At 47.5% G+C, this 26,937-nt stretch overlaps 1 protein-coding gene across 1 annotated transcript in view; it reads right to left on the minus strand.

The window, feature by feature from the left end:
• Positions 1-20,162, minus strand: part of PHACTR4 (phosphatase and actin regulator 4) — a 25,494-nt gene extending 5,332 nt beyond the window's left edge. The window contains 9 exon segments of the mRNA XM_010163370.2: positions 1-13; positions 15-69; positions 509-732; positions 1,450-2,032; positions 5,658-6,017; positions 6,149-6,313; positions 9,913-9,993; positions 10,431-10,607; positions 20,117-20,162. The exon segment at positions 1-13 is cut by the window's left edge and continues 77 nt beyond it. Coding sequence (XP_010161672.2) covers positions 1-13; positions 15-69; positions 509-732; positions 1,450-2,032; positions 5,658-6,017; positions 6,149-6,313; positions 9,913-9,993; positions 10,431-10,607; positions 20,117-20,162 — 1,704 coding nt within the window.
• Positions 20,163-26,937: the final 6,775 nt, after the last annotated feature.

Below are 26,937 nucleotides of genomic sequence, written 5' to 3' on the forward strand. Positions count from 1 at the left end.
GTGGGGTGGTTGTATTCCCCAGCTTCATAGCTAGAGTATCTTTCCTCTTCACTTTGTTAGCCAGCGTGCCTGTGGGGAGGAAGAGCAACGGGATGTGACTGAAAACTGCAGCTGATACTGAGCACAGTGGGATCAGCCACATGTCCCCAGCAGTTGTGCTCTCCTCTGGGATTTGCTTTCCAGCACTACAGCTCCTAAACTAGCCAGAGCTCCTCACCACAGCCAGCATTTCTGTATGATGCCCACACGCTCACCTAATGCCATCCCACCCCTTCACAAGCTACTGCAAGAGCCATCTGCAATGGGAGAAGGTGCATCCCAGCAGATGAGCGTACAGGTTTGGCTGTAGAGCCTTTGAAAAAGTGAGGAAGAGGATGTGTGGTACATCATGAAGCCAGAACCAGCTGCTTTAAAGCACTGTGTGAACTAGCTATTCGATCCAGATCTCAACACAGCCAGGTGTGAGTTCAGCAGAGAAAAAAAGCCAGCTGCAGTGTCAAAGCCTTACTGTTATGGCTTTCATCTTCTTCCTCATCCTCGTCATCTTTGTACAGGATGGGCCCCTCCGAGTCAGAGTCGCTCATCCCTTCATCTCCTTCCTGCTCCTCTGGCAAGACCTGGGGTACCAGTTTGGGGATGACTGTGACAGATGGCACATCTCCAATATACACACGAGGGCCCAAATGCTGCTCCTCTTCCTGGTCATCTTCTTCCTCTTCCTCATCATCTGGACTAACAAGAAGCACACTATTACATCTCTTAACACACGTCACAGGGGCTGGACAACGCCCCTGAGATCAACACCTTGTTAGGGCAGGTCTGTGGGGAGCCCAGGAACCAGAGATGCAGGAGCAGCCCCAAGATTCTGCATCATCCCCCTCTCTCCAAAGCACAGCGAGCTCTGGCAGTGGAAATACCAGAGGCAGGTTCTTCACAGAACCAAACAGCCCTCTTACCCCCCTACTCTGGCATTTTCAGGTTCAACCCTGTTATAATAAAAGATGGTCCTTTTCCCCACTTCTGTTTTGTAAAATGAAAGGCTAAGGAAGGCCACAAATGGATGAAATCCAGGACCTTGTTTTGTCTTGGTGCAATTAAAGACAGGCCTGGATTCCTGGCATCAGCCTGTGTTTGTAGTCTGGAATCCATTTTCCTTTGTGAGTAATAAAATCCCAGAATCAGGGTTAATTTCATGGGGAAAGATGCACTGGCCCCCTAAGAGCCTGAAACACAGATTCAGCCAACAGGGAAAATGGTTTCTAGGCTGTAGCAAAAAAAAAAAAAAACCACCCCAAAACAGTGAAGACACCAGCCCTGCCCTCAACCCTCCTCACCATCACAGCCTTACAGAAGCAGGGAGTCCAACACCACGTCAGAGCCCAGTGTGACCCACGGCACTGCCAGGTGTCACCACACACACACACACACACACACGCAGGAGGTACTCACACTTTCAGCATCTCGATGGTGACAGGCAGGGACCTTGTCCTGCCCAAGGTGCCATTGTCTTCTCCAAAGCCATCGTTCTCAAAAAGCAACGAGTGAGCCCGGTGTGACCCCTCGGCAGGTGGGGTGACAGGCAGGGGACTGGCCAGAGCCTGCTGGATACGGATGTGCAGTGGGATTTGGGGCAGGCGAGGCAGCACGTGATGTTCACCAAACCCTTGCTCTGCTGTCCTCTTCGACACTTCTGAGGACCTGAAGTCTTCAAGAAGAGGAGGAGGTGTCTCTTTAGGTAGGTCCAGGGATCGTGGAGGGTCCAAAACAGGGTTGGAAGGAGGCAAGGGCATGCGTGGAGGTTCAGGGGGTACGTGCGTGGGCAGCGGCGGCGAAGGCGGGGGCAGTGGGTACGCAGAGGTGACGTGCAGCGGTATCAGCACGGGGCGGTTAGCTGTCACTGTCCTGTCGTTGGGGGGCTTGCAAGTGATAGCTGCCTCTGAAGTGTTGTTAGGCAGGAGGCCTCTCTTTGGTGGGAGAGGAGGGGAAGGCTTGGACAATCCTGTACCACTGTTCATTGCTTGAGAAAGTTCAGCTGAAAATTAAAAACAAAACCCACAAAAGTCATTATATTTAACAGGGCATTTTCCAGATAGCAGCGTGGAATAAGCATGGCAAAGCACACAAGAGCCTCAGACCAAACAATCTCATCTGCTTTCTGCTAGAACACGGTGCCAGAAATAACCAGGTTGCAAACCTCTAGTTTGTCCTTCCTGCAGCAAAGGTAAGACTTGGAAGAACAGCCAGAAACAAGCAGGCTGGGAGAGATCTGTGCATCCCGCTGCTCTGAGAGACAGAAACAGCACCAGCCCTCAAGTGACAGCAGATGGAGCTCACCCAGATCAGCACCCTGCCTCAGCCAAGGAATGCAGGTATGTAGAGCACTTTATGGCTATATTTACAGCATCACTTTGCAAAGGAATCCGAGATATCCAGGACACTCCAGCCTCCAGTTGTGTTAATGACCCCTTTGCACATTAAAAAAAAACAACAACTTTTTGGGAAGTCTCAAAGGCAAAAGTCAGAAGTGCAAGAAGCAATGTGCTCTCCCCTTTCCATTCATCTGCCAGACCTGGCCCAAGAACACCTTAGTGCCAGCAGCTCCTGTTTGTTTGAGGATGAGGTTCTGCTCTAAGCCCTCTGCTCCTGAAGCCCCATAGAAGCTTCCCCGCAACTACAAAATAAACAGCAAAACTTGCAAAAATAATTAAAGAGCCTTGAGTTTACACAGAGTTTGTCTGCTGTGTGATGGAGGAGAGAGGGAGAAAGGGGGACCATGTCATCTCATGGAAAATACCTACAGCAGGCAACCTCAGGTTCCTAGAACACCCCTGGGTTCCTAGGGAAGAAGCTGCAGCAGTGAAGACAGCTCTTGCTGTCGGAGTTTGTAACCTTTAACATTCATATATCAACGGCTGCTTGGGCTTGGGAAGGTTTTGCCCCCCTGCCCGAAGAGGCTCAGATTTACTGTGGTGTTCCAGCTGGAGCGGGTGATGGTCACACAGTGGTGACCCCATCTGGGAGGAATCCACAGAACCAGACACCACAAGAGGGTGCTGCAAGCGGAGAGCGTTTCACCGAGATAAGGCCGCATAACTGGAGAGAGGTGGGTGCATTTTTGGGATGTTTAGCATTTTCAGACTTTCCCCTTATAGATTAAGGACCAGATTGTGCAAAACACGGAGTGCCCTCAGCTCCCATCAACTTCAGCCCAGAGGAACTCCAGTATCTCCTCAGCAGTGCTTGAATCCTGGCAGGACCAGGCTCGAGTCACCTTTGGGTAATGACAGATTTTGAAAGCGACCGAGTAGCTGGCAGAAGGGAGAGGAGACAGAAAAGGGTTGGGTGTTGTTCAGAGCATCATCCCGAGCCAACCTGTCTCCTTTCAGCGTGATAAACCCAGTGCAACGACTGCCACCATCTCTTGTGACATGCCACCGTGGCCAGACCCAGTGATCTAGGACAGGCTACAGCAACGGTCACTCCCAAAACCTGCCAGTGGCACCAGCCCTGTCACCAAGCTCCCGGCCAGTGGCACAGCACCGTTTGCTGATGCTGATTAAATACCCACTCCCCAAAAGTGTTTCCTTTGCCTTATTTTCTGCTACTGCATCAGAGACACCAGAACTGCTCAAGAGAATAAACAGAAGGGAACATCTTCAGAAGGAAACAAAGGGACATTAACAGTCCTCCCCTGCCTTAGCTTATAATAATAGCACAAAAGCACACACATGCCCGAGTCAGAGCACGGATCAAAGACCAGTGGAGAGCTCATGAAGCCAATTCCACTGCTGCTGTTTATCCACAGCAACAAAACAAGGTTCACACAGCAACGACCCTACACGTGCCGCAGTTACAGCCGGACACACGGTCCTGCAGAGCTGCAAAGCCTCTTGCTGCATCTGGAGACAAAATAGGAGCTGGCTGCTCTCCTGTCTCTCCTCCTCTCCACACCCCTGTAGCTGCAGGTGCACCAAGCCCAGCCTGTTGAGGAGAGAGGCAGGCTGGATCTGAACATATCTTTGATAAACTGTTGTTTTCAGCCACATTTTTTTTGTTGTTGTTGTTCCACAAGTACCTCCTGCAATTAGCACTGGGGCATTTCAAATACCATCTGTGATGTGTGCAAGCAGCTTAAAGAAAACAAGAAAGCATTTCATCGAGTGCTCAGGAATGGTCAGACTAATCAAGCTGGTCTGGCATACAGGAGTGTTTAATACCATATCAAGGTCACTTGCAAAACCTGCTAGAGCAAGGAGAAGTCCCAAGCAGGAGAGTGATGCAGTTTGTACTTACAGTAGTGGCTCAGGCTCCTTCAGATGGTAACTTGCACACAACCTCAGCTTCTACCACTGCCTCCCAAACCACACCTGGGGAACGCCTCCAGTTTCTGTGATAACAGCCCAGACCTGATTGATCTTCCCAGGAATCTCCCTCCTGATCTGTACTAGCCTCTGCTAATCCAACCCAAAGATTAGCAAGTGGTTTGTGAAATATGAACAGGCGTTGACTGGATGGAAGTTGTCTCATTTACTCCAGCAATATTGTGTCTTTAAAACTTCTAAAATTCCTAAAGAGAGCGGGGGCTCATTCAGCTTTAAGAAACTCTCCCCAGATCTTCTGCTGAGAGAAGTTACAGAGATAAAGACACCTAATTCTTTAAGTGGGAAGATTCAGTTCAAATTACAGTTGAGCTAAGATATCCATGGGACAAGATTTAAGGACAAGAATAAAACAGCAATACCCTGGCCACAGACCTTGGAGAAGGTGCCCGAGTATAACCAGGGAAGTCTGAATGATCCCTGCCAGCTCCTGGCCTCTCTTCCACCAAGTGGAAACCACACAGCCCAGCAGCAACAGCCATAAATTGTTTGCTGTGATGTGGGGTTGGTTTTTTTGGGTTTGCTTTTTGCAAAAACCAGCTGAAAGAATTCATTGTCACTGACCACAGTCTCACAAAGCACAAATCTCATCCACCATCCACCAATCCCAGCTGTCCACAGCTGAATCCCAGCCCTTAGCGAAGCACACACATGCAAAGAGAATGTCTTATGGTTGAGAGAGAAATGCCTTCCCCTCTCCTTGCATCACCCCCACTCCTGCCAAAAGCAGGCAGGGATTCCCTCCTGCAGGTACCTGTTGGAAACGTGCACATCTAACAGATTGGATGGCTTATGGCAGAAGACTCCAGTAATTACATTGTTCCCAGCACACATATGCCTTGGCTAAACACCCACAGATCTTCTGAGCCCAGACTGGAGTCTGTTCAGGAAAGATGGTCAGATATTCATCATGATACAACATATCACACAGAATTGTGTCAATTGGAAAAGCCCTTTAAGCTCATCGAGTCCAACCATGAACCCAACACTGACAAGTCCCCCACTAACCCATGTCCCTCAGCACTGTGTCTACACGACTCTTCAGTCCCTCCAGGGATGGGGACTCCACCACTGCCCTGGGCAACCCCTTCCAATGCCTCAGAACCCTTTCAGCAAAGAAATTCTTCCTCACATCCCATCTCAACTGCCCTGGGCGCAACTTGAGGCCATTTCCTCTTGTTCATTACTAAAAATCTTCCCTTACAAAGGGAGGAGACTCTCAGAGCAAGGGCTCCAGAACATCTCAGGGTACAAAAACCAGTTCACAGAGGCACTTACCTATGACTGAGTTGCTATTTCTGTTGACAGGTTTGGGAGGAGGGATGGGAGGCTGTTTGGCAGGAGCTGTGCTGGTTGTACTCGTGGGAGCAGTAGTGTTGGCACTGGCAAGAGCAGGGGGCAGAGTCCTGGGGGCTGGGGAAGGGGCAGCCGTGGAATTGACTGTCTTTGCTGCAACAGGGGCTGTGGTGGAGGGTGCAGTTTTTGCAGTGCTGCTGGCAGGCGTTGGATCCTTCGCTTGCGCTTCATTTGCCTCCTGGGAAGTGGAGGGAGGTCTTTTTGGAGGAAGCAGAGGCTGTCTGGGAACATACGGCTCCTGAGATGGTTCCAGTTCAGGCCCAGAGTGGCTGCTGGAGGAGCCTGTGAAGTGAGACAGCTTTAGTTTAAGAAACTACAAGGCCCAAAGAGGTGTGGGAAGAATCAGATGAGAATTCAAAACTAGTCCTGGGAGAATCCAAAGCAACTCATTTTGCACACATCTGGTTTCTTACCCTGCCTTTTCTTTGTTTCCTCAGCTGGAACAGGCTTCTTAAGGTTGGATGGCTTTGTGGCCTCTTCCTCCTGGCTGGCCAGGTTACAAACCCCAGGACCACCGATTGGGACTGTGTGGCCATTCTTCAGTGCAGGTGGGTTCAGCTTGTCTGGTTCTTCACCATCTGCAAGAGGATGGGGAGGGGAGAGAAGCAAAGAGAAAACACTCAAGAAGCATGAAATGGAGACATGGCTGAGCTGACTGAACTGCCATCAATTCACACCAACTTCTCTCTGTCTTCTGAAACAGCTGGTCTTCAGTCTACCTTCTGCAGAGGAGAGCACAGCAACACCAACCAGCTGAAGCTGAGAGCCCTTGTTTTCATTATCAACAAGCAAAACAGTAGAGCCCTGTATCCCATCAGGTGCTTTTCTTCTTCAGCAGCCTCTTCATCTACCACCTTGTTTAGAAAGAATGCTACTGCCTTTGAGACTAGTCTGCCCACTGCTGTGCCACAGCCCAAGGAAGCTGCAACCACAGATAAAAACCTCCAGCAGCTTCGGTATCTACACATCGTGATGGAACATTCACTAATTCTTTGCTGTATTACAGATTCCAACACTAACCAAGTCATCTACTGGATATGCAATAACAGATTTTGAGAAAGTCTTAAAATTAGTTGAAGCACCTCTGTCTCCCTTCTGTTTCTACCCTGAATTTGGCACAAAAGTCACTGTGATACCCAAAATGTCCCTCAGCGAGGTGTATTTCCTCACTTTACCTTTGCTTTAGTCAGATGTAATGATACATCTCCAGAATCTGATGTAGTTCATCTTTACTATTTCTGCTTAGATAGATGGAGTTTCCTGTGCTAAGAAGCAAGATCTCTTTTGGAAATAAAAACTCATCCTCTTTTCAGCCCATGCTTTTGAGAGAACTTAAAGCCCAAGTCACAGTGAGGAAATACTCAACCACTCTCTGCCTCTGTAATTATCATAGAATCCCAGACTGGTTTGGGTTGGAAGGGCCCTTAAAGCTCATCCAGTCCCAACCCCCCTGCCAGCAGCAGGGACACCTTCCACTAGACCAGGTTGCTCAAAGCCTCATCCAACCTGGCCGAGAACACTTCCAGGGAGGGGGCATCTACAACTTCCTTGGGCAACCTGTTCCAGTGTCTGACCACCCTCACAGTGAAGAACTTCTTCCTAATATCTCATCTAAACCTCCCCTCTTTCAGCTTAAACCCATTTCCCCTTGTTTTGTCATTAACTGCCCTTATGAAAAGTCCTTCCCCAGCTTTCTTGTAGCCCCTTCAGGTACTGGGAGGCCGCTATAAGATCTTCCTGGAGCCTTCTCTTCTCCAGGCTGAACAGCCCCAACTCTCTCAGCCTGTCCTCACAGCAGAGCTGCTCCAGCCCTCGCATCATCCTCGTGGCCTCCTCTGGACTTGTTCAATTGCCCTGACAGGACAACCTCTTCATAGTATTATTCCCAAATGGGCATCGCCCATTTTGACTGCTTTCTGACTCAAGGAAACTTTAACAGATACATCACCAATTGGACTAAAAATCCCCAGCATTTGCAACCTGCCATCCCTCAAGCAATTGCAATTTAAGGCATCATGGGTCCCCCAGGTCTCAGACACCAGTATGCTCTGTTGCTCTGATTTTTGATGATTTATTCTGCCCTCTTCACCTCTCCTCTCCCCACCAAGATATTACCTCCCCCTTCCCTAACCTGGTGTTATTCAGGAGCTGAAAGCAAAGATGACAAGAAGTCAGAAGCTCCCATGGTTTGTTGGTTTTTTTCCCCTGCAAAAATAGCCTCATGTCCTGAGAGCAGACAGAAGACTGCGCTGCTTCACCTTCTGAGCTGCCCTTCCTTGAAACGCAGGAAGTACAGACACCAACAAGAGGGAGGTTCCTCCCAAGCCAGGGCTGAAACTCAAAGCGATGAGCTGGAGCTTTTTATAGCAGCAATTCCCTCTGGCTAGGTGAAGTTTTCAGCGAGGGGGACAGGAACAGTATGATCTAGCTTCCTCACCATTCAAACCTTGCATGCCCTTCTCTGGCACTGAGCTGCAGCACACACAGAATGCTCCTGATGGCCTCCTCACACCACCTCAACTCCTGACTTCAGTTCCAGTGACCTCCTTCAAGGTCAAGACAGTCCAACGCTCTCTTCTCTCCTTACTGTGAGCCCAGTACAACCTGCTGACCACCAGCCCAGAGAGCAGCAGGGCCTCCTCTCCCAGCTCCACAGGTTTGAAAGCTTCCACTATATTTCTTCCCCACCTGCTCACTCCAAGGGTTTCCAGCATTTTTTTCCTCCTTAAGAACTTGCCTAAGAAAATTAACTGACCTTGTAAGAGCGGGTTTTAAAACTGCAAGCAAATACAACCACCTACCACCACCACCTTATGACTGCCCAAGTGTCTTAAACTCGTAGAAGGGATTAAGATAATGCGCTTTCTAATCTAACCCTCCCGACAATACCGACTGCTCCCTCATACCTTGGGTTTGCACTTTGTCCAGATTACAGCCATCTTCTGTTTCTTCAGCCAGATCAGATGACTCAAAGCAGAAAACAATCCCATCTCTTAGCCACGTTTCTGTTATACCCTTACAGTTTGGCAGATCTCTCCTCTGTCATCTCTAGTTGGAAGTTTGTTACCCAAAGCCTTTGATGTCTCTTCCACAGTTTCATCCTGTGACCTCATACACTTCTGTACCCCAGTGAACCCTTCCTCCAGCCCAACATTTACACCCTCAAGTAGCTGTAGGTGGTTTCCATGACAGTGTAGCTGCAAACAACTGTGTTAAGACTTTTCCTCTCAGTTTTGCTTTCAGTGGTTTGGTCTGAAACCCACTTTTTCACTTCCACTTTTCCACTACGCATCTTTCTTAGAAGAACCCTGAAATTTGCATGAGGTTAAGGCTGCCTCTGCAGGACGCCTTCTGAGGTCCAATTATACATCGCTCTAAGCCAAAGACCACGTTGCCATCCAGACAGGTGGGCTGCTCTCCCACCACATGTTCCTGTCCCCTTCCTTCTACCAACATCACCCAACACACAGCCAGGTGACTACGTGGTGAACTGATCTGGCTGAGAAGTTATTTTGGCAGGATGGTCCCAACTCAGAGACATCAGGGATGACAGAAAAGGGAACAAGACTTCTTTGAGAGCAGCACAAGCTGCAATAAGCTTAACTGTGATTTAACTATGCCACCATACCATGAAAAGCATCTCGTCTATAACTCTTTGAGGAAATGCTCCTACCCAGGCAGCTCAAAAGACATCAATGCGTTTCTTTTTCCAAGCCTAAGCCTTCAAACCTGAGCTCTGAGGCCAGCTGCCTCCCACAGTGGTTGGGGTGCAGTCTGGAGCGTGAGCAAAACAAGCCAGAGATGGTGAGTGCAAGTGTGATGGAGAAGCTTAGCAGGACAAGGTGGCTGGAGAAGGACACGTAGGAGAGGGACAGGATAGGAAGTGACACACAGGACAGCCCTTCCCTCCCCGCTGGCAGCACACAGGAAGATGGCTAAGATAGGAGTTGTGCTTTCTTAGCAACATCTTCTTAACTGAAGAGGCTGCCTTCTTTGTCAGGTGTAAAACATCAGACAGAGAGTGTACTGAAAAGGGGCAAGACAGACAGGAACCACATCAGCAAAGAGCCCTTAAATTTGTCTCCCAAAACCAAATAGCTGCAAGGGTGAGGTTTGGCCAGAGGAAGATCAGCTACACAGAACACAGACAAGAGGAGAAGTTCATTTGCAGACTCACCCTGCTCAGGGTCTTCCAACAGAACCCCTCTTTTTACCAGCTCCTCTCTTGGCTTTCGCATAGAAATCTTTCGTTCTAAAACTGACATTAAATTGAAAAAAAGTACTCAGAAAACAGGGTAAGCTAGAAGTTCAAGTTCTTTTTTTTTTTTAAAGATATCCTCTGAAGGAAATAAAAAGGCTTCAAATTTCACTGTTTTTGCACGGATTAAGAGGAGGGACTGCACGTTCAGGCCTGCACTTCACACTAGATTGGTGATCATGGAGCAAACCCTCCCTCCCCACAGCTGCTTGGGGAGGTTCCTTGCAAGAAAGGAATTTGTTTGTCTGAAACTACTGCTCCACGGCAAGGTGTTTCTGGAGAGATTGCAGGTGCCAGCCCATCACCAAAGTCACATTTTGGTTCTTACACATGTCAGCACTCAGGCTAGTGACAGCAAGCCCTTCTCACTAGCCAGATGGCTAATGGCAGGTTTCCCAAGCGGAGGAAGGACTCCCACCCAGCCCTGATCACTCTACCTTCTGATGTCTCCTTAAATTTGTCGCTGCTTTTCTTTTTCCTCCATTTCCAGGGTTTGAAGATCTTGCCAAAGCTTGAAAACTTGCTTTTCCTCTTTGTAGGAGGTGTGGTGTCACCCGATTCTAAAACATCTACCCCCATGCCGGTATCAGTTGGGGGGTGATCCACCTCTTCAGCTGCACAGGAAAGAATAAAGAAGTTACCTTTGTGTTGCAGGTAACAGCTGCCATCTCCCACCAGCCTGCCCCTTGCACACTGGGAAATGGTGCTGCACGTTCATGCAAAGAAGGTAGCAAGACTCCATGCCATCACGGAACCCATCAGCATTTCACATTAGCTTGAGGGGGGAGACAAGAGTGGGATTTCCAATGTTAACAGTGCAAAGGGTAAGGTTTTCTAAGATAAGAGGTTTTCTAACAAAACAAGGATTAGTTTAAATTTGCAACGTCCCAAAAGAACACTAATCCCTTTGCTGCAGTTCCTCATCTTCAGTTGGAAGCAACTGTGGTGCTAGACACAAGTAATTACACGAACACAAATATCTTCCAGACTGCAGAGCTGACTTTCACGACTGTCTACACACACTGAAATTACCAGACCCATTACAACAGCTGTATGTGCTAGAACTCAGCCTCTCTGATTCCTTCCCCTCTATGAAAAAGGCCAGCAAAGCTGGCCAAGAGCAACAACTACACAGGAAAGCAACACAATACAGGCCTGTGCTCCACCTACTGTACTCCAGGTCTCTAGAGAACAACACAAGAAGGACACGGAGGTGGGAAGGGACACGCAAAAAAACCCCCTCCAACTCACTGCAACAAAAAAAGCTCATAAAGAAACGAGAAGCAAATCCAGAGCACGAAACGCTACGCTGGTGACTGTCAATTCTGGCTTCCCTGATGTTGCTGTTTTCTGGGTATTTGCTGAAACATAAGGGAACACTTAAAATCAGCAGAATCTAGCACTGCCTGCAAAAAAAAAAATAAATAATAATAATCAAAGTGCACGCAACCTAAGTGAAGCCAGCTGGTGGCTTGTTTCATGGTCTTTACACACCGGGAACCTCTTGGCTTCAGCACTGCAAAAGACAGGAGCACCCAAGCTGCATCACAGAACGCTCTGAAAACACACAACATCATCAAGAACAGAGCCTCGAGATTTCCTGCAGCCCAACGACACCGTCCTGCCAAACACCACATACCACTGGCTGAGGTGCCGCGCTACAAATCACACTTGTGTGTCTTATTATTTTTCTTTGAGCCTCTAAGTCAAATGTTCTGGAGTTTGCAAGTCTTCTGAGATAAAAAAAAAAAAAAGACATTTTAAGTTGACCTCAGACAAGCCTGTATGACTTGCCTGCAAGAAAAGACAATACCCTGTAGGGCCACATGGAAAGTTCAGCCAAGAATCCCATCTCCTGAGGCAAAAGATTGGGAAAGGAATTTTAGGAGAAAGATATTTTGCACATAGGACAAAGAGCTAATAATGTATGTGCTGTATCCTACAAATATCCACCAAGGATACAGACCCAGATGTGAAAAAGCAGGTTCCTGTCAACATGGGGAAGAACAGATTCGGGACGGGGGGGAAAAAGACACCACAGGAAAAAATAAGTTGTTTGGTGGAGCTCTACCTGCAACCCTGTAGTGCTTCCTGCAGTGAGATTTCAGACCCCAGGAAGTGTTGAGCATGGGGATCCCAGCCACAGGCTCCTGAACAGCTTCAGGGTGGACAGGCTTGGGGACAGACTGTCACTGCAGGACAGACAGACCCCAGTTTTTCAGTCTGAACATAAATGAAATGGAAGATGAGTGAATAATAGGGAAGAGAAGAGCAACAGAGACCGTGCTAGCAGCACAAGGGAAACCAGAGAGTATTTCAAGTAGGAGGATCTAGATCACATGTGAGCTAGAAGAGCTTCCAGCTCTGAAGAGGACTTGGGAGTGGTGGGGAGTGAGAAGCTGAACACGAGCAGACAATGTGCGCTGGCAGCACAGAGGCCAATAACCGTATCCTGGGCTGCATCAAGAGCAGCGTGGGCAGCAGGTCGAGGGAGGTGATTCTGCCCCTCTGCTCCGCTCTTGTAAGGCCCCACCTGGAGTACTGTGTCCAGTTCTGGAGCCCCCAACACAAGAGAGACCTGGAGCACCTAGAACAAGTCCAGAGGAGGCCATGTGGCCACCCATGCGAGGGCTGGAGCAGCTCTGCTGTGAGGACAGGCTGAGAGAGTTGGGGCTGTTCAGCCTGGAGAAGAGAAGGCTCCAGGGAGATCTTATAGCGGCCTCCCAGTACCTGAAGGGGCTCCAGGAAGGCTGGGGAGGGACTTTTCATAAGGGCAGTTAATGACAAAACAAGGGGAAATGGGTTTAAACTGAAAGAGGGGCGGTTTAGGTGAGGTATTAGGAAGAAGTTCTTCACTGTGAGGGTGGTCAGACACTGGCCCAGGTTGCCCAGAGAAGCTGTGGCTGCTCCTCCCTGGAAGTGTTCTCGGCCAGGCTGGATGAGGCTTTGAGCAACCTGGTCTAGTGGAAGGTGTCTCTGCTGATGGCAGGGGGGTTGGGACTGGATGAGCTTTAAGGTCCCTTCCAACCCAAACCAGTCTGGGATTCTATAAGTGCAGGATTTAACCAAATGACAGAGGAAGAGGAAAGCCAGCCCAGGACTTGGGCTTACCGAGAGGCTGGAATGGCAAGGAAGTGCCACTGTGCTAACCAGCAAGAAAAAAGTCTTTTCACAGCTAAGTGTGGCCATTTCAGATTGTACCTTACATGCCTGACCCTTCCAGCTCTGTCCAGGTTCCTCTCCTCTCACTCGTGGGACTCCAGATTTCACCCAGTGATGGTTGATGGGTTATTCTGTTTGGTTGTTGATTGTATTTTTTAATAAATCAGTCCCCTAACAAAAAGCTCCCTCAGAACTGAAGAAAACTTGCTGTCAGCCAACATTTATTTGAAAAAGCAAGATCAATTCAGCATCTGAGCTGCTTCTTAAAAAGAAATCTGTCTTCATAACAGGAGAGAAATTGGGTGGAAAGTAACATACAAGATGTCAGCACGGATCTGTGATTTTCTGCTGGGAGGGAGGGTGAGTGGGAGGAAATGAGGACATTAAAAAAAAAAGAAAGAAAAAAAAAGGCATTTCAAGCTCCCAGAAACTCAGGATGAATTGTCTGCATGTTTAGAGGCACTTTCTTCAGAGATGAGAACATTAGCCCTGGAGTTGTACATGTAATTTTAAAAAGCAGTATTCACTTTGTTCAATAGAGCATTCCTGAAGTTTACCAGGCAGGCAAGACCGCTGGCGGGCACAAGCTGGGGACTGAATTTGGATCTCAAGTGCCACACAAAGGCATTTCCCTCACCTTTCCAAGGAGCAGTAACAGCGCTGGAGGCAGTCACACCGAGCTCATTTCACATCCATCCATCCCTCCCCTGAATTGCTCTGTGGAATGTAACTTATGTGCCGTCTGCCACCCAAGGTGTCAGAGTGCTGCACTAAGCAAAATAAGTTATTAAAAGAAAACTCAACCATCAGGTCTGTGGATTAATGAACAGAGACCTCAGGAAGCTGTGATGTCTCCGTTTCCAATTAGGAGGAGAACGACAAGCATTCCTCTATCAGAGTCACCTCGGAGCAGCTGAGGGAGGACCAGTGGACATGAAAGGATGAGCTGAAACTGCAGGAGACACGATATCCCCAAAGCAGGAGCAGCTAAAAGCAGGGAGGATGGGGGAAAGCCCACGTGTGAATTTTACTCCAGGTGGAATCACAGGATGTCAGGGATTGGAAGGGACCTCCAAAGATCATCCAGTCCAACCCCCCTGCCAGAGCAGGAACCTAAATGAGATCACACAGGAAGGTGTCCTCGTGGGTCTTGAATGTCTCCAGAGAAGGAGACTCCACACCCTCCCTGGGCAGCCTGTCCCAGGGCTCTGGCACCCTCACTGGAAAGAAGTTTCTTCTCAAGTTTAAGCAGAACCTCCTGTGTTCCAGCTCACACCCATTGCCCCTTGTCCTACCACTGGGCATCACTGAGAAGAGCCTGGCTCCATCCTCCTGACATTACACCTCAACATATTTATAAACATTAATGAGGTCACCCCTCAAAGTGAAGAAGAACCTCTTTTAGCAGCTTCTGCAGACCAGGTCTGGCTGTCAAATCAAATACCATCTCAGGGTGGAGTTTCACACCAGGTGCCTGACTGCCACTAATTGCAATCACGCAGGTTAATACAAAAGCTGGGTTTCACAATGACATTCAGCATCGATATCGAACGACTCGGCTCTTGCTTCTCTGCCATGCTGCTCCATCAGCCAGGCTTCTGCGCTGCATCAGGTCTTCTCTAACATCAAAACACTCAATTTTCCTGTTTTATAATCAATTCTGTGTCTAAAAACAGCTACGCAGGAGGGGGAGAGAGACATACCATGTACCCCCCACAGCATAAACCCACAGTCCAAACCATTTTCACATCTCTCTTGCTCTCTGCAGAATAAACCACAACACATGTTCCTAAACAGTGTGAACATCCTGAGACCACGGAAATACTGATGCCACAAAAGTAATTTCCCTCCCTGCTACAAAATCTGTTCGTTCTGCCCAGTTCTGCAGCACAGGCTGCTCACAGGAGAGCCTGTCATGCCCTTCCACAGCACTCTTCCTTTTACCCTCCGTAATTACCACACCACGGACACAGACATGAAGAACAGTCTGTTGTGATGCAATTAGGAATTACATTTACTGCTAATTAGCGGGTGGATCAGCAGCTGTAGGTGTGCTTTACTGATCTGGATTTTAAATAACCTCATTGTTCAGTGATCCTTCACATTAGATAGTGCTCATACTCCCTCAGAAAAGGATCTTCCCTTCCATTCACAGCTCATTTCCAGCTCAAATCTCCATGAAATGGTGTAGAGAGGACAATTCTTGCTCAGGCGAGGTGGATTTACTGTGCCTCCTCTTTGCTATGCTCTACAAGGTACAGGAGCCTAAGCCTCTTTGCAATAGAAACCCCTCCTTATCTGACTCATGTTCTGGGAAGCTGCTAAGGAACCACAGTGGAAAGAAATGTGGCCAAAAAAAGACGAACTGGGCTTTAAGGGAAGGGGGAGAAGCATCAGGAAGCTGCTGCTGCCCTTGCCCAACCTGGCCCTGGCTCATCATCACGGCTGTTTACCCACAAGGCAAGTTTGTGTCCAGGAGACCACCCTCACACCTTCTTCATCACTTCCCCAGGCTGGAAAAACCACATAAAATTTATGAAAAAGTTTAAATGAGGTCATGCAGGTGAACCCAGTGGAGTCCTCATTGGGAAATCAAAAGCTTCCCAATAAGAAGGTCCTTAATGTGGGATGGTCCCTTGTTTAACCTTTCTGCAAGAACTATATGAAGTTCCTACTCCAGAAAAGTGACCCTGAAGCAGGGAGAGCTCCACAGAGCCCACCCGGACACCAGCACACCATGCCTAACATAATGACCTGCAACAGAGCCCTGGCTGAGGAGAACACCAGAAGAAAACATCTACTGCCACTTCTGCACATTGCCCCAGAAGAGGATGGCCTGGAGCACTCTAACCTTCCTGGAGAAGATGGCCTGGAGCACTCAACCTGCCATGCCTTGGACAGACCCCAAGGACCAGCTGATCTGGGGAGGGAGTTGTGCTTTGGCTGCTATCTCCCAGCTTCTCAACCAAAGCCTGCTGCCATTGCAGATCTTCTCTCTTGAACACTGAACATGTCCTGATTCTGTTCCATCAAAACAAGCAGGTGAATTTGAGCTGTTTAAACAGCAGATTTGTGTTAACCCCAAATGTTTAGACTGAAATAGTCTAGGGAAACGTCACAAAATTGGCACAGCCTGGAGACACAAGAAGGCAGAAAGCTCCAGCAGTGCCAAGCAACCAGGGATGCAATTCTCCACCAGTATGCCTGGCCAGCTGGTCTTCCAAACCCTCCCCCTGCAGACTGCTACTCACATTTACACTCAAGTCTTGTTGTTAAAATGGAGGCAGAATAAAAGCTCTTCTCCCACTGCATCTTGTCTTAGGTGCAAACTGTTGTGCAAGAACATGGGTGGTGTTGAGCTACCGCTGCGATGTTTTTCTCCAGAGAAGAGAAACCATTTCAGCAGAAGAAGCTGGAGACTCACAGTTGACAACTTTTACTTCAACTCTGTCAATTTTTTTTTGTCCTTTGGGATGAGCAGGAACGATCTCACTGTGATCCCACAAGCGATGCTGCTTTCAGACTCTCCTCTTACCCCGAATTTCTGCAGCCCAGCCCAGGCTGGGCTCAGACTCACAGACTGTCCACGTAGTCAGCAAGTGGCTGTGGTGCTGCATGTGTCATCTGCTCCCAAAGCTTCTGGCAGGCTTGGGAAAGCTGTTCCTATTAAAGATGGTCAAACTTTCACTTCTACCACACTACTCTCAATGGGTCAAAGCAGCAGAGCCAGGATCCGAGGGGTCAATTAAAAATACCACACATGTTCACACCATTGCCATGCACATGGGACACTCACAACAGCAAGCAGCTATCTAGCTGACCTTTAGGAAATACCAACATATAAATGTAATGGTTTAATGGTCACACTGTGGGTTTGGAGGGAGGGAAAAGTCATCACATGAGTAAATATAGTTAAACCCTCATCTTTAGAGATCGAGCTCCAGAATACCTTTTTGTACAGCAATGCACTACCAGCCTAGAAAAAGGCACAGCAGGAACTTCAGGTACCAAGACAAATACACAAAAATTATTTATTTCATTAAGGATCATCTCTCATAGGGAAGATACTTGCAAGAGTGCATGAGATAGCAGCACTTCTGATGCACAGTATTAAAAAAAAATAAAATTAAAAGCAAGCAATGATGTAGTGTAGATCATTGCAGAATTAATTAGTCCTGGTGAATTTTTAAACCATTTTAACTCGGGTCACACACACCATCAAAAGCCAGCACAGCAATGGAGAAGTTTTATTTTGTTTTTAACTGGCACATCATTTCATAAGCTAAAAAATCGCTTCAAGATCCAAGTTAGAGATCCTAACCAAGCCAGACAGAAGGCTGTGAAGAAATCAAAGAACTGCATCCCAGCTGCTGACAATTCCTATTATATTCCTATCTGCCTGGGAGGGAAACTACTGATTTCCAGTGGTCATGAAGAAAATGGCACAATCCTTTAAGGATGAAGGGTCAGTGAGCCCCAGACTGAAGCTGTTAGGAAAAGACTGAGAACATGCTGCTTTTCTCCCTGAAATATCTCTGCAAACATCCAAGAGGTGGTGGAGCAGACTTTGACTCCAAAAGAAGATATATCTGACCACTGCCTGCACTACCCCAGGCTCTTTGCCCCAGTCCTTCTCAGAGTTGTTCAGATCTGTTAAATTCTATCTCCATTAAGAGACAAGGAAACAAAAAAGCATCAGTATTTTGCTTTGCAACAGGACTTGCATAGCATGTAAATCATGAACCTGAGCCAGATTCCTTCCATCTGCCAACCACAGTTCACCCAGAACCTGATCCATCTCTTACCGTAGTAGTTACTACAGGATTTCCACAAATCCCAGGAGTTTCTGTTCACAAGGAGCTCACCAGGCATTTCTGTCTCATGGCTGTAGCCTCAAGGCTCACATCCAGACAGAACTGCAGCAGCGAGACTGTGCTACAGCAAAAGGCAGCGTAAATGCTTAGCTGAGAGCTAAAAAGCACTCGGACAAATTAGACACTTCAAACGCCACAGAGCAGCTCTGAACACTTCTGCTTAATCACCTTTATCTTCCTAAGTTACACACACACACACCCCTGAAGCTCTGCTATCTCAAAAGGCTGCATCAGGCTGAGAACGTGGCTGCTCATCACACACCTCCCATCACTGGACCTTCAGAAGCCTGTTTGATGGCACAGCCTGGATCTAAGGGACCAACTGCCTCACAACACCGAGCCTGGGCGGGATCCTCGCTGGCTCACGCTGTGGGACTGCAACAAACCCTCCCGTTGCCAAAACAGTGTTGATGCACAGGCTGGAGAATAATTCTACTCCCTCCTCTTCAGCTTTGTTGTGCCGGGCAGAGCAGTTAAGAATCCAAAAAAGCTTTCAAGCAAACAGCTACAATTCAAAAAGCAAACAAAGACTCTTTAAAGGGAAATGCTGTTAAGGTTGAAGTTAGCAAAAAAACCCCCCCATTTACTTGAGGTAAATGTTTCTAGCTTCCTATAACAGCTTTAAAAACTTCATGTGCATTTCCTGAATGGTCCAGGGAAGATGTGAATCCTGACCCTAAAGCAATAAAAGACTGTGGTCACAAAACAGCCTCAAATAGTCCCAGCCCTCAGCTTCCCTGTCTCTTGTACATTTCTAATCACCATAATCTTCACAAGACTTTTCAACAGCATCCTGCCAAAGTTCATGTAAGAACCATCTCTTCAAGTTCACAATTTATTCAGTAGGAACTATGCAAGCTGTGCCATGAAAAAAAAAAAAAAACTTCAGATAGCAAATGACCAGTTGAGGAAACACCAGGTCTGCTGGCCCCTGCTCTCCACCAAAGGACAATGTCATCACACCAAGTGAGCCTGTTCCCTTGAAAATGATCATCTCTGGTGCTTGATGAGAGAAAGAGCCCAAGACTGAACAGGTTTGGCTTCTAACAGCTCAGAAATCCAAGGAGAAGATGCTGTTAAGTCTCCATCGACAGTACGAAGACAACTGAAGTTTTACTTCTCCCTTCCACTCTCTCAATATCACTTATTTTTAGCAGCTCTTGAACAAGACTAGCTGGAGTGAACTGGGGGTGGGAAAAAGAGAATCACTGGTTTAATCTGAGCCCTAAAAACACTTGGTAGGTTCAAAGTTATTAAAAAAAAGTTAAAACGAATGATTTTTTTTTTTTTCAAATCTGTATCTCAGGGAGCTCTCTATGTGCAAATGTCAAGTGTATCTCTAAAAACAATAATCCCACTTTACAGATGAGAGAGAGAGAGTAAGGAACTCAGCCCAGACAGCTGACAGCGAGATAAAAGGGAATGACACGATGTGTAAAGTCTCCTCTTACAGTCACTGCCCGGCGGTCCCAGCGCTGGAACAGCAACTAAGACAGAAACCTGGAAATAACACTGACCTACACACAGTGTCTGTTCTGGAAGTAGTGCTACTTCCAGGACGTAAAGCAAAGTTGTGTTTGCTACAGCTTGCCAGTTACTCAGACATCTTGCAAAGTAGAGAGAGAAAATGAGCAGGAAAATGACTAACAAACCCCTTCGCCCCCCAAAACTACTACAGCTGCCCCAAAAAGCTGGGTGTCATCACACACAAGGAGACAATTCTGGGCAGCTTTGGTCCAGGCACTATCCAGGCTGGCTCCTACCCCACTCAGGTGAATTCCACCACTGGCCAAGAGCTTTGCTAAGCGTGTCCCTCAGCCTGGTCACACAAGACAGAGCCTGTCCCTAAAAACTGCCGCCTCTCTGAACCATCAGCAGAACACGTTGCACAACGATTGCATGGGACATGAGTAAGAGAAAGGAAGGAAAAGGGAGTTATTTCTCTGGTTTCTCTTCCCAGCTCCCAAGCCAGGCACAGGTTACACAAGTCCTGCATTCCACTCCTCCCGACTCCTCCGTTTCACCTGCAACCCTGCCCTGCCGCAGCCCCAAAGTTTCCTCCGTCTCCCTTACCCTCCATTACTCACCCAAAGCAGCTGGATTTACCGGTCTCGAGAAGTGTGGCTGCCCCATTAGATTCTTTTCTAAGCAGCTCTCCGGGAGGAGGCAGGAGGGGGAGAGAGGGGAAAAAAAAAGTCAACCCTGAGAGCGCACTTTTATCCTTTAAAATGATAAATCCACGCTAAGGACTGGGACAGAGCCCAGCGAGGGAGGCAGCTGCCAACTCTCAAGCAATGGTGCGGGTGTGCGATGGGCCAGCACTGGTCCTGTTCTCCTTGTACCCCATGTCCAGGCACTTGATTCTTCTCATAAATAGGTGTCGGTGCCAGCTCCCTTCATGCAAAACATTCCAGAGCAGAGCTGGCTAGGGCTGAAGCTCAGGAAGGGGAGGAGACAGCCAGCCACGCTCCAGCCACTTAGCTGCATAATCCAAATCATCAACACCCCTCGCTCCTTCCTCACATTGAGTTTAGCGAGGAGAGAGAAAAGCTGGGAGCGAGGAGAGAGGGAGAGCAGCGAGTTTTGCTGAAGGAAGGGCTTGGAGAAACCACACACACCAATAGACGGAGGGGTTTCACCTCCCAAATGGGATGAAGGAGATAATAGAGTACCTGAGCCTACAAAATACAAACCAAGGTGGTCACGAATGAGAAAGCGTGGTACTCTAACTGCGGCAGGAGCTGCACTATCCTGAGAGTGCAGGGGATTTCAAAAAGAGTGGCTGAGCTGATACACATCTAGCCAGATGTATCATAAAATACAATTTCATAACAATTCCTCTCTCCACTGAAGTTACCAGGAAGAAAGCAGGAGCAGGGAACATGTCTTCTCATTTAACAAAGGAAAATTTAAATTTAATAAGGAAAATAAAGAGTTTTTTTCATTTGTGTCTCACATCTTGATGGTTAAAATTACAAATATCCCCCTCAACATTTGCATCACAATAAGAAAGATCTCCAGAGTTTAAATATGTCCACTTGGATTCTTTAGTTTTTCCCCAAAATTTGTGTTAGGACTTCAGTGAACCCACAGATCATTTCCAACCCCTGTACATCACACCAGAGCAGGAAAACCTTTAAACATCCAGAAGCTTCATCTTGACTAAGGGGGAAAAGGAATTTTCAAAAAGATAGAGAAATTTGCTGCAGCATCACACCAGTGACTAATGAGGAACTTGAACCCATCTGACACATCCAGGTTTGTTCTCTTCACTGTAGGAAAAAGCAGTTTTAAAGACACCAAGATGTGCTGCAGCCCTGGAGGTCCCTGTCCTTGTCCAGCCAACAGCCACTCTGCTTCAATATCGCTGAGTATTACTCAGGCAGCCAGGAAGAGTTCAGGACAAGCTCACTGCTGCAGCAGTCCCAATAATAAAAATCTTCTATTTTGGGAAACAACAAAATCCGAGATTGTCAGTTGGAGCTGGTGCAGCTGGGAACAATCAACGCTGCACGTTAGAACAGACACCCAAAGCGAACACCCACTCCACAGCGACAGAAATCACCGTCCACAGCCGCATGTCGCAGTGGGAGGCACCTTTGCAGCCAACACACCCCCAAATGAGAGAGGTGATTCTCCCCCTCTACTCCGCTCTCCTGAGACCCCACCTGGAATACTGCGTCCAGTTCTGCAGCCCCCATCACAAGAGAGACATGGAGCAGTTAGAACAAGTCCAGAGGAGGCCACCAGGATGATGCGAGGGCTGGAGAAGCTCTGCTGTGAGGACAGGCTGAGAGAGTTGGGGCTGTTCAGCCTGGAGAAGAGAAGGCTCCAGGAAGACCTTCTAGTGGCCTCCCAGTACCTGAAGGAGCTCCAAGAAAGCTGGGGAGGGACTTTTCATAAGGGCAATTAATGACAAAACAAGGGGAAATGGGTTTAAGCTGAAAGAGGGGAGGTTTAGATTAGATATTAGGAAGAAGTTCTTCACTGTGAGGGTGGTCAGACACTGGCCCAGGTTGCCCAAGGAAGTTGTAGATGCCCCCTCCCTGGAAGTGTGCAAGGCCAGGCTGGATGAGGCTTTGAGCAACCTGGTCTAGTGGAAGGTGTCCCTGCTGCTGGCAGGGGGGTTGGAACTGGATGAGCTTTAAGGTCCCTTCCAACCCAAACCAGTCTGGGATTCTATAAAAAACGCAAGGGGCTAGTTTTGAAGTTTAATAAAACTTCACCTAAGCCACAAACACACCTGGAAGACGTTGATCTCTTGGTTCCTCTGCTAAGATACTAGACATGCCATCGGACAGCTTGCAAAACCCATTCCTCCCCTCCGAGGCACAGCTGTAAAAACACAGGAGGAAGCAGGACACCTCTGCACCTTCTCCACCAGCACCCGGCTCATCCTTAACCCTGGCCTGCTGAGTAGATGACCACCATGCCCATGGACAGCAGCAGGAGCAGCTGGAGGAGTAAGGGATCACCAACTACACAAGCGTGGAGGAGCAAATAGCACTTTCCTCCCTCGTCCAGAGCATGTGGACGTTCCTGAAAGCGTTGCTGCTCTTCTTCAGCCTCCCACCACCAGACATCTCTGTGCTCGGAAGAGAAGACTGTTTCTGTCTGGTCAGTCACAACAGTCAAGTCTTCCAAATACTTTTGATTTTCATTGTGTGCTATTACGGTACTGATTCCCAGGCATGCTCCACCTCATCTAAGAGTCTGCTTTGAAACAAAGAAAAAGCCATTTTAAAGCCATTTAAATACGCTGCCATCTGGCAGAGACTCACAAAGTTTGGAGAGAGAGAGAGAGAGAGAGAGAGAGAGGCTGGAAGACTTCTCCAAGTCTGTAAATCAACTGTCCAGCTTAGAAGGAGGTCTGGAAAAAATACTCCTGCATCTGTGAATGCTGAGCACTGCATCTAGACTCACCTGACTTCCAAGGAGAGCAAAGCCATTGCATTTTATCTTGCATTTGCTGTGAATTAGGAGCGCACAAAGCTCCGCTGCAGAACAGATGACACATGGTAGGGTTGTTAAAAGCACAGCAGCACAATCATATGTCTGACCCCCTGATTTCTACATTAGTAAAACATGAAAAATCAGCTTCAGTTTCAATGAAAGAGGTTTAAGCAAATGTATTTAAGTTCACAGCAGCTGCAGTCCGAGAGCACGCACTCAGGCTCTGGTGTCACACAGTAACTCACTAGGTTGTGAAAAAAACAATCATGATAAAGCCCTGTCGCATTTCTGTATCATTGATCAGGCCTTATAAATCATCACGAAGAGAACAACAAGACTATTTGGCAAAGGAACTTGTAATAAAGTTTGTAGCAGAAGCATTAATATTTGCTTCTGAAACACGGGGCTGCTGTGCTCAAGGAACAAAGAGATACAAATCTGCATTTCAAATTGCAAAATCCTTTTTGGTTGTTATCAGTCACAACTCTCTCCTCTTTGGGGTAGAAAGAACAAAAACCCCACCAGAAAAGGGCTGAAAAAAATGCAGAGAACAGCAGAAATCCAACATCACCAACATCATTATTTTCAAGGTGGACTCCTGGCCAGAAAAACTTGTCAGTCCATCCTTCAACTTCCATCTCCGGAAAGAAAGGTGCAAATTTTGCACCAGCAGAGACAATGCCAAAAAAATGTTCCTGTCTCAATTTTAGCCCAAGGACAGAGTGTAAGAGCAGCCACACTTACTGTGCTCTTAACTAACCCTCTGCATCCACAGGGCTTTGTTTCACAGCTGGGGAAAAATAGGAGACAAAGCAAACTGCCCGCAGCACGTGCAGAGCACAGAGCTCCGACACTCAGCGTTCAGCACCCCATCTAGTGTGGTTGCTTCAGCTCTACCAACAGCACATCCAGGGTAAAAGAAAATCCACGTTTGAAGCAAAGACAAGTAACAAAGGTTGCCCAAGGGAGTTGTAGATGCCCCCACCCGGGAAGTGTTCTCAGCCAGGTTGGATGAGGCTTTGAGCAACCTGGTCTAGTGGAAGGTGTCCCTGCTGATGGCAGGGGGGTTGGAACTGGATGAGCTTTAAGGTCCCTTCCAATCCAAACCATTCTATGATTCTATGATTAAAATTCCCATAATAATGGAGAAGGACCATCTGACTTGGCTGAAGAAACCAGAGCAAAGCTTTTACTCCTCAGGGACAGGTGAAGACCTTTATGAGAAGGAAGAGTTTGGAACAGCAAAGAGCTTTCTACAGGAAAGCAAAAAGGGATAGAGCTGAGAGTCCCTTCCGCATTTCCTTCTAAAAATGTAGCAACTAAGAAATCCCAGTGACATGAACATTCTCCAGGATTTCAGGAGAGACAGATGGCTAAAACAAAACGAGATGACCAGTCAGGGAGAGTAAACACCCAAGAAAGCGGGGTACATCACTCTCCTCTGAAGTTTCATTTCCTCTCCATCCTGACTGGCATTCCATTAAAACCCGACATTCACATGTTAATAGTCTGTTTATATACATTGTAAAAGGAACTCTTCTGGATTGTTTCACTTTAAAAATCTAATGAAACCCATAATGAGCACAAATATTAGCTCCTCTAATAAAGACACTGTTGTTCACATTTCAGCTCACACCGACGTGAAACACTGCATTCATCTGAGGTGACTCAGACATTTATGTTCCATGATTCAGCCCCAGGAACATTAAAAAGGACTCTTGGATTATCCCATCCATGCAGACGGAGCTGTCTATTTAAAACCAGTGATACTGGGCGTTTTCCTTTAGAGCAAGAGTCAAGAGTAGCTACAGGATGTTTCAAGCTCTTTCCTTACTGGAGATGCACCCACCTGAAATACTAATATAGGACCACGGTACCATTCCACCAGAAGGATTGGTAGGGAGAAGAAATACAGGCAGCACCACGAGATCTTATACCACCTTCCAATACCTGAAGGGGCCTACAAGAAAGCTGGGGAAGGACTTTTCTTAAGGGCAGTTAATGACAAAACAAGGGGAAATGGGTTTAAACTGAAAGAGGGGAGGTTTAGATTAGATATTAGGAAGAAATTATTTGGTGTGAGGGTGGTCAGACACTGGAACAGGTTGCCCAAGGAAGTTGTGGATGCTCCCACCCTGGAAGTGTTGAAGGCCAGGTTGGATGAGGCTTTTAGGAAAACCTGGTCTAGTGGAAGGTGTCCCTGCTGCTGGCAGGGGGGTTGGAACTGGATGAGCTTTAAGGTCCCTTCCAATCCAAACCAGTCTGTGATTCTATGACTCTGGATGTGTTGCACCACCATCTGTTTGCTAGCAACCCTCAGCAGCTTTGACAGAACAAGGAAAAGATGAAAATATATATTATATACATGTAACAGCTCTGGCTACCTACAAAAGTAACCATTTCTGGGCTCTGAAAAAGAGCATGTGGAAGAGTTATTAACTACGGCAGCAAGACCAAGGGGAAGCAAGCGGGTAGGAAGCTGAGTAGCCCATCTGAAAGGTCACAAGCCAACACAATGTGACACTCTTCCCTTCTCCTCACATGGTATTAAAAGCCAGGCTGATACCCAGTGTGGAAATGGAAAATGGTTTATTTATAAGCCAGCTGGCATCACATTGTTTAGGTTCTGTCTACTTTGATGAAAGGGCGCTGGTTCAGATGAGACAGAAAGTGAGGTAACCGCTCCTAAAACACATGATTTCCTCCATGCTTCCTGTGACATTTCCAAGAGGGGAAACTCCTATTTCCCAGAGCATTCCAGTCCCCTTGTCCCCACCAACCAGTCAGCACGGCGAGAGCAGCTGCTCCATCTCAGAAAGCAAGTGCCAGCAGACCCAGCACCCCAGGGACTGTCTTGGTGCCACCATGGATGTGCTGGTGGTGGGGAAGGTGAGCCACTCATGTCCTACAGCAGCCCAGATGTTGACCAGGATGGAGTACAGCTGGAGGAAGAACATTGCTCTGCCAGCCTCTGCCAACAAGCTGACTAACAGCACGTTCATCAGCCTCACGATTAGGAAGGGAAAATAAAGCTGAGGACACGCTCCTGGAAAGCCGTGTGATCGCAGCGTGTGGCTGGAACACAAGACATCACTTAATTGTCACAAGGATCAGGCTAAAGAAAATTGCATAGTAGGTCTTGGGGCCAAGAGAAGCTTAAGGCCAAAATATCCCCCCCATCCTTGTTTTCCAGCAGAGGAAGTGCAACTTTCAACAAGAGCACATTTTTGCCAGTACTGAAAACGTCTCATCTCCAGTGTCTCCTCTCCATTCACTGTAATTACAACATATGCTAAATATTTTCTTGTTTACTAGTGTGGGAATGCTGAGGAATGTAATCTTGACAAAATTAAAGATTCAGTCACATCTTGGCTAATTTGATCACAGTGGTGATTCATGGCTATGCCATCTTGAGGCAAGGGAACTTCCAAAGCTAACAAACTACTTTTTTGGAGCACCTTAAAACAGCATTAAAAGAAATACTGGTCAGAAGTCAAAGGAAGCACAGATAGAGGAAACACTCCAGCAAAGCATCAGGCATCAGCAAAGCATCAGCACATTCCCAACAGTGAAGCACTCGGAGGCAGGATACCCATCTGCCACTTCCAGCTATATTATTAGGAACACATTAAGCAAAAACACAGAGAAGAAAATTACATTAATTATTCCATTGTTTAGGGAAGAAATAAGCCCGGCACTTTGCTTAACTCTTGTTTAACCCTCTCCCGCAGCAAAAACTAAGATACTCAGAGAACCTAGAAACTAACAGCACCTAAGGCTTCCCATTGCAAACCACTGGAGATAAAGAATGATAAAACTAACAGAGCTTCAGCACAAATGTTCTTCACTGTGAGGGTGGTGAGACAGTGTCCCAGGTTGGCCAGAGAAGCTGTGGCTGCTCCTCCCTGGAAGTGCTGAAGGCCAGGCTGGATGAGGCTTTGAGCAACCTGGTCTA

Source organism: Antrostomus carolinensis, unplaced genomic scaffold (assembly GCF_000700745.2).
Source record: "Antrostomus carolinensis isolate BGI_N321 unplaced genomic scaffold, ASM70074v2 scaffold37012, whole genome shotgun sequence".
Taxonomy (NCBI): domain Eukaryota; kingdom Metazoa; phylum Chordata; class Aves; order Caprimulgiformes; family Caprimulgidae; genus Antrostomus; species Antrostomus carolinensis.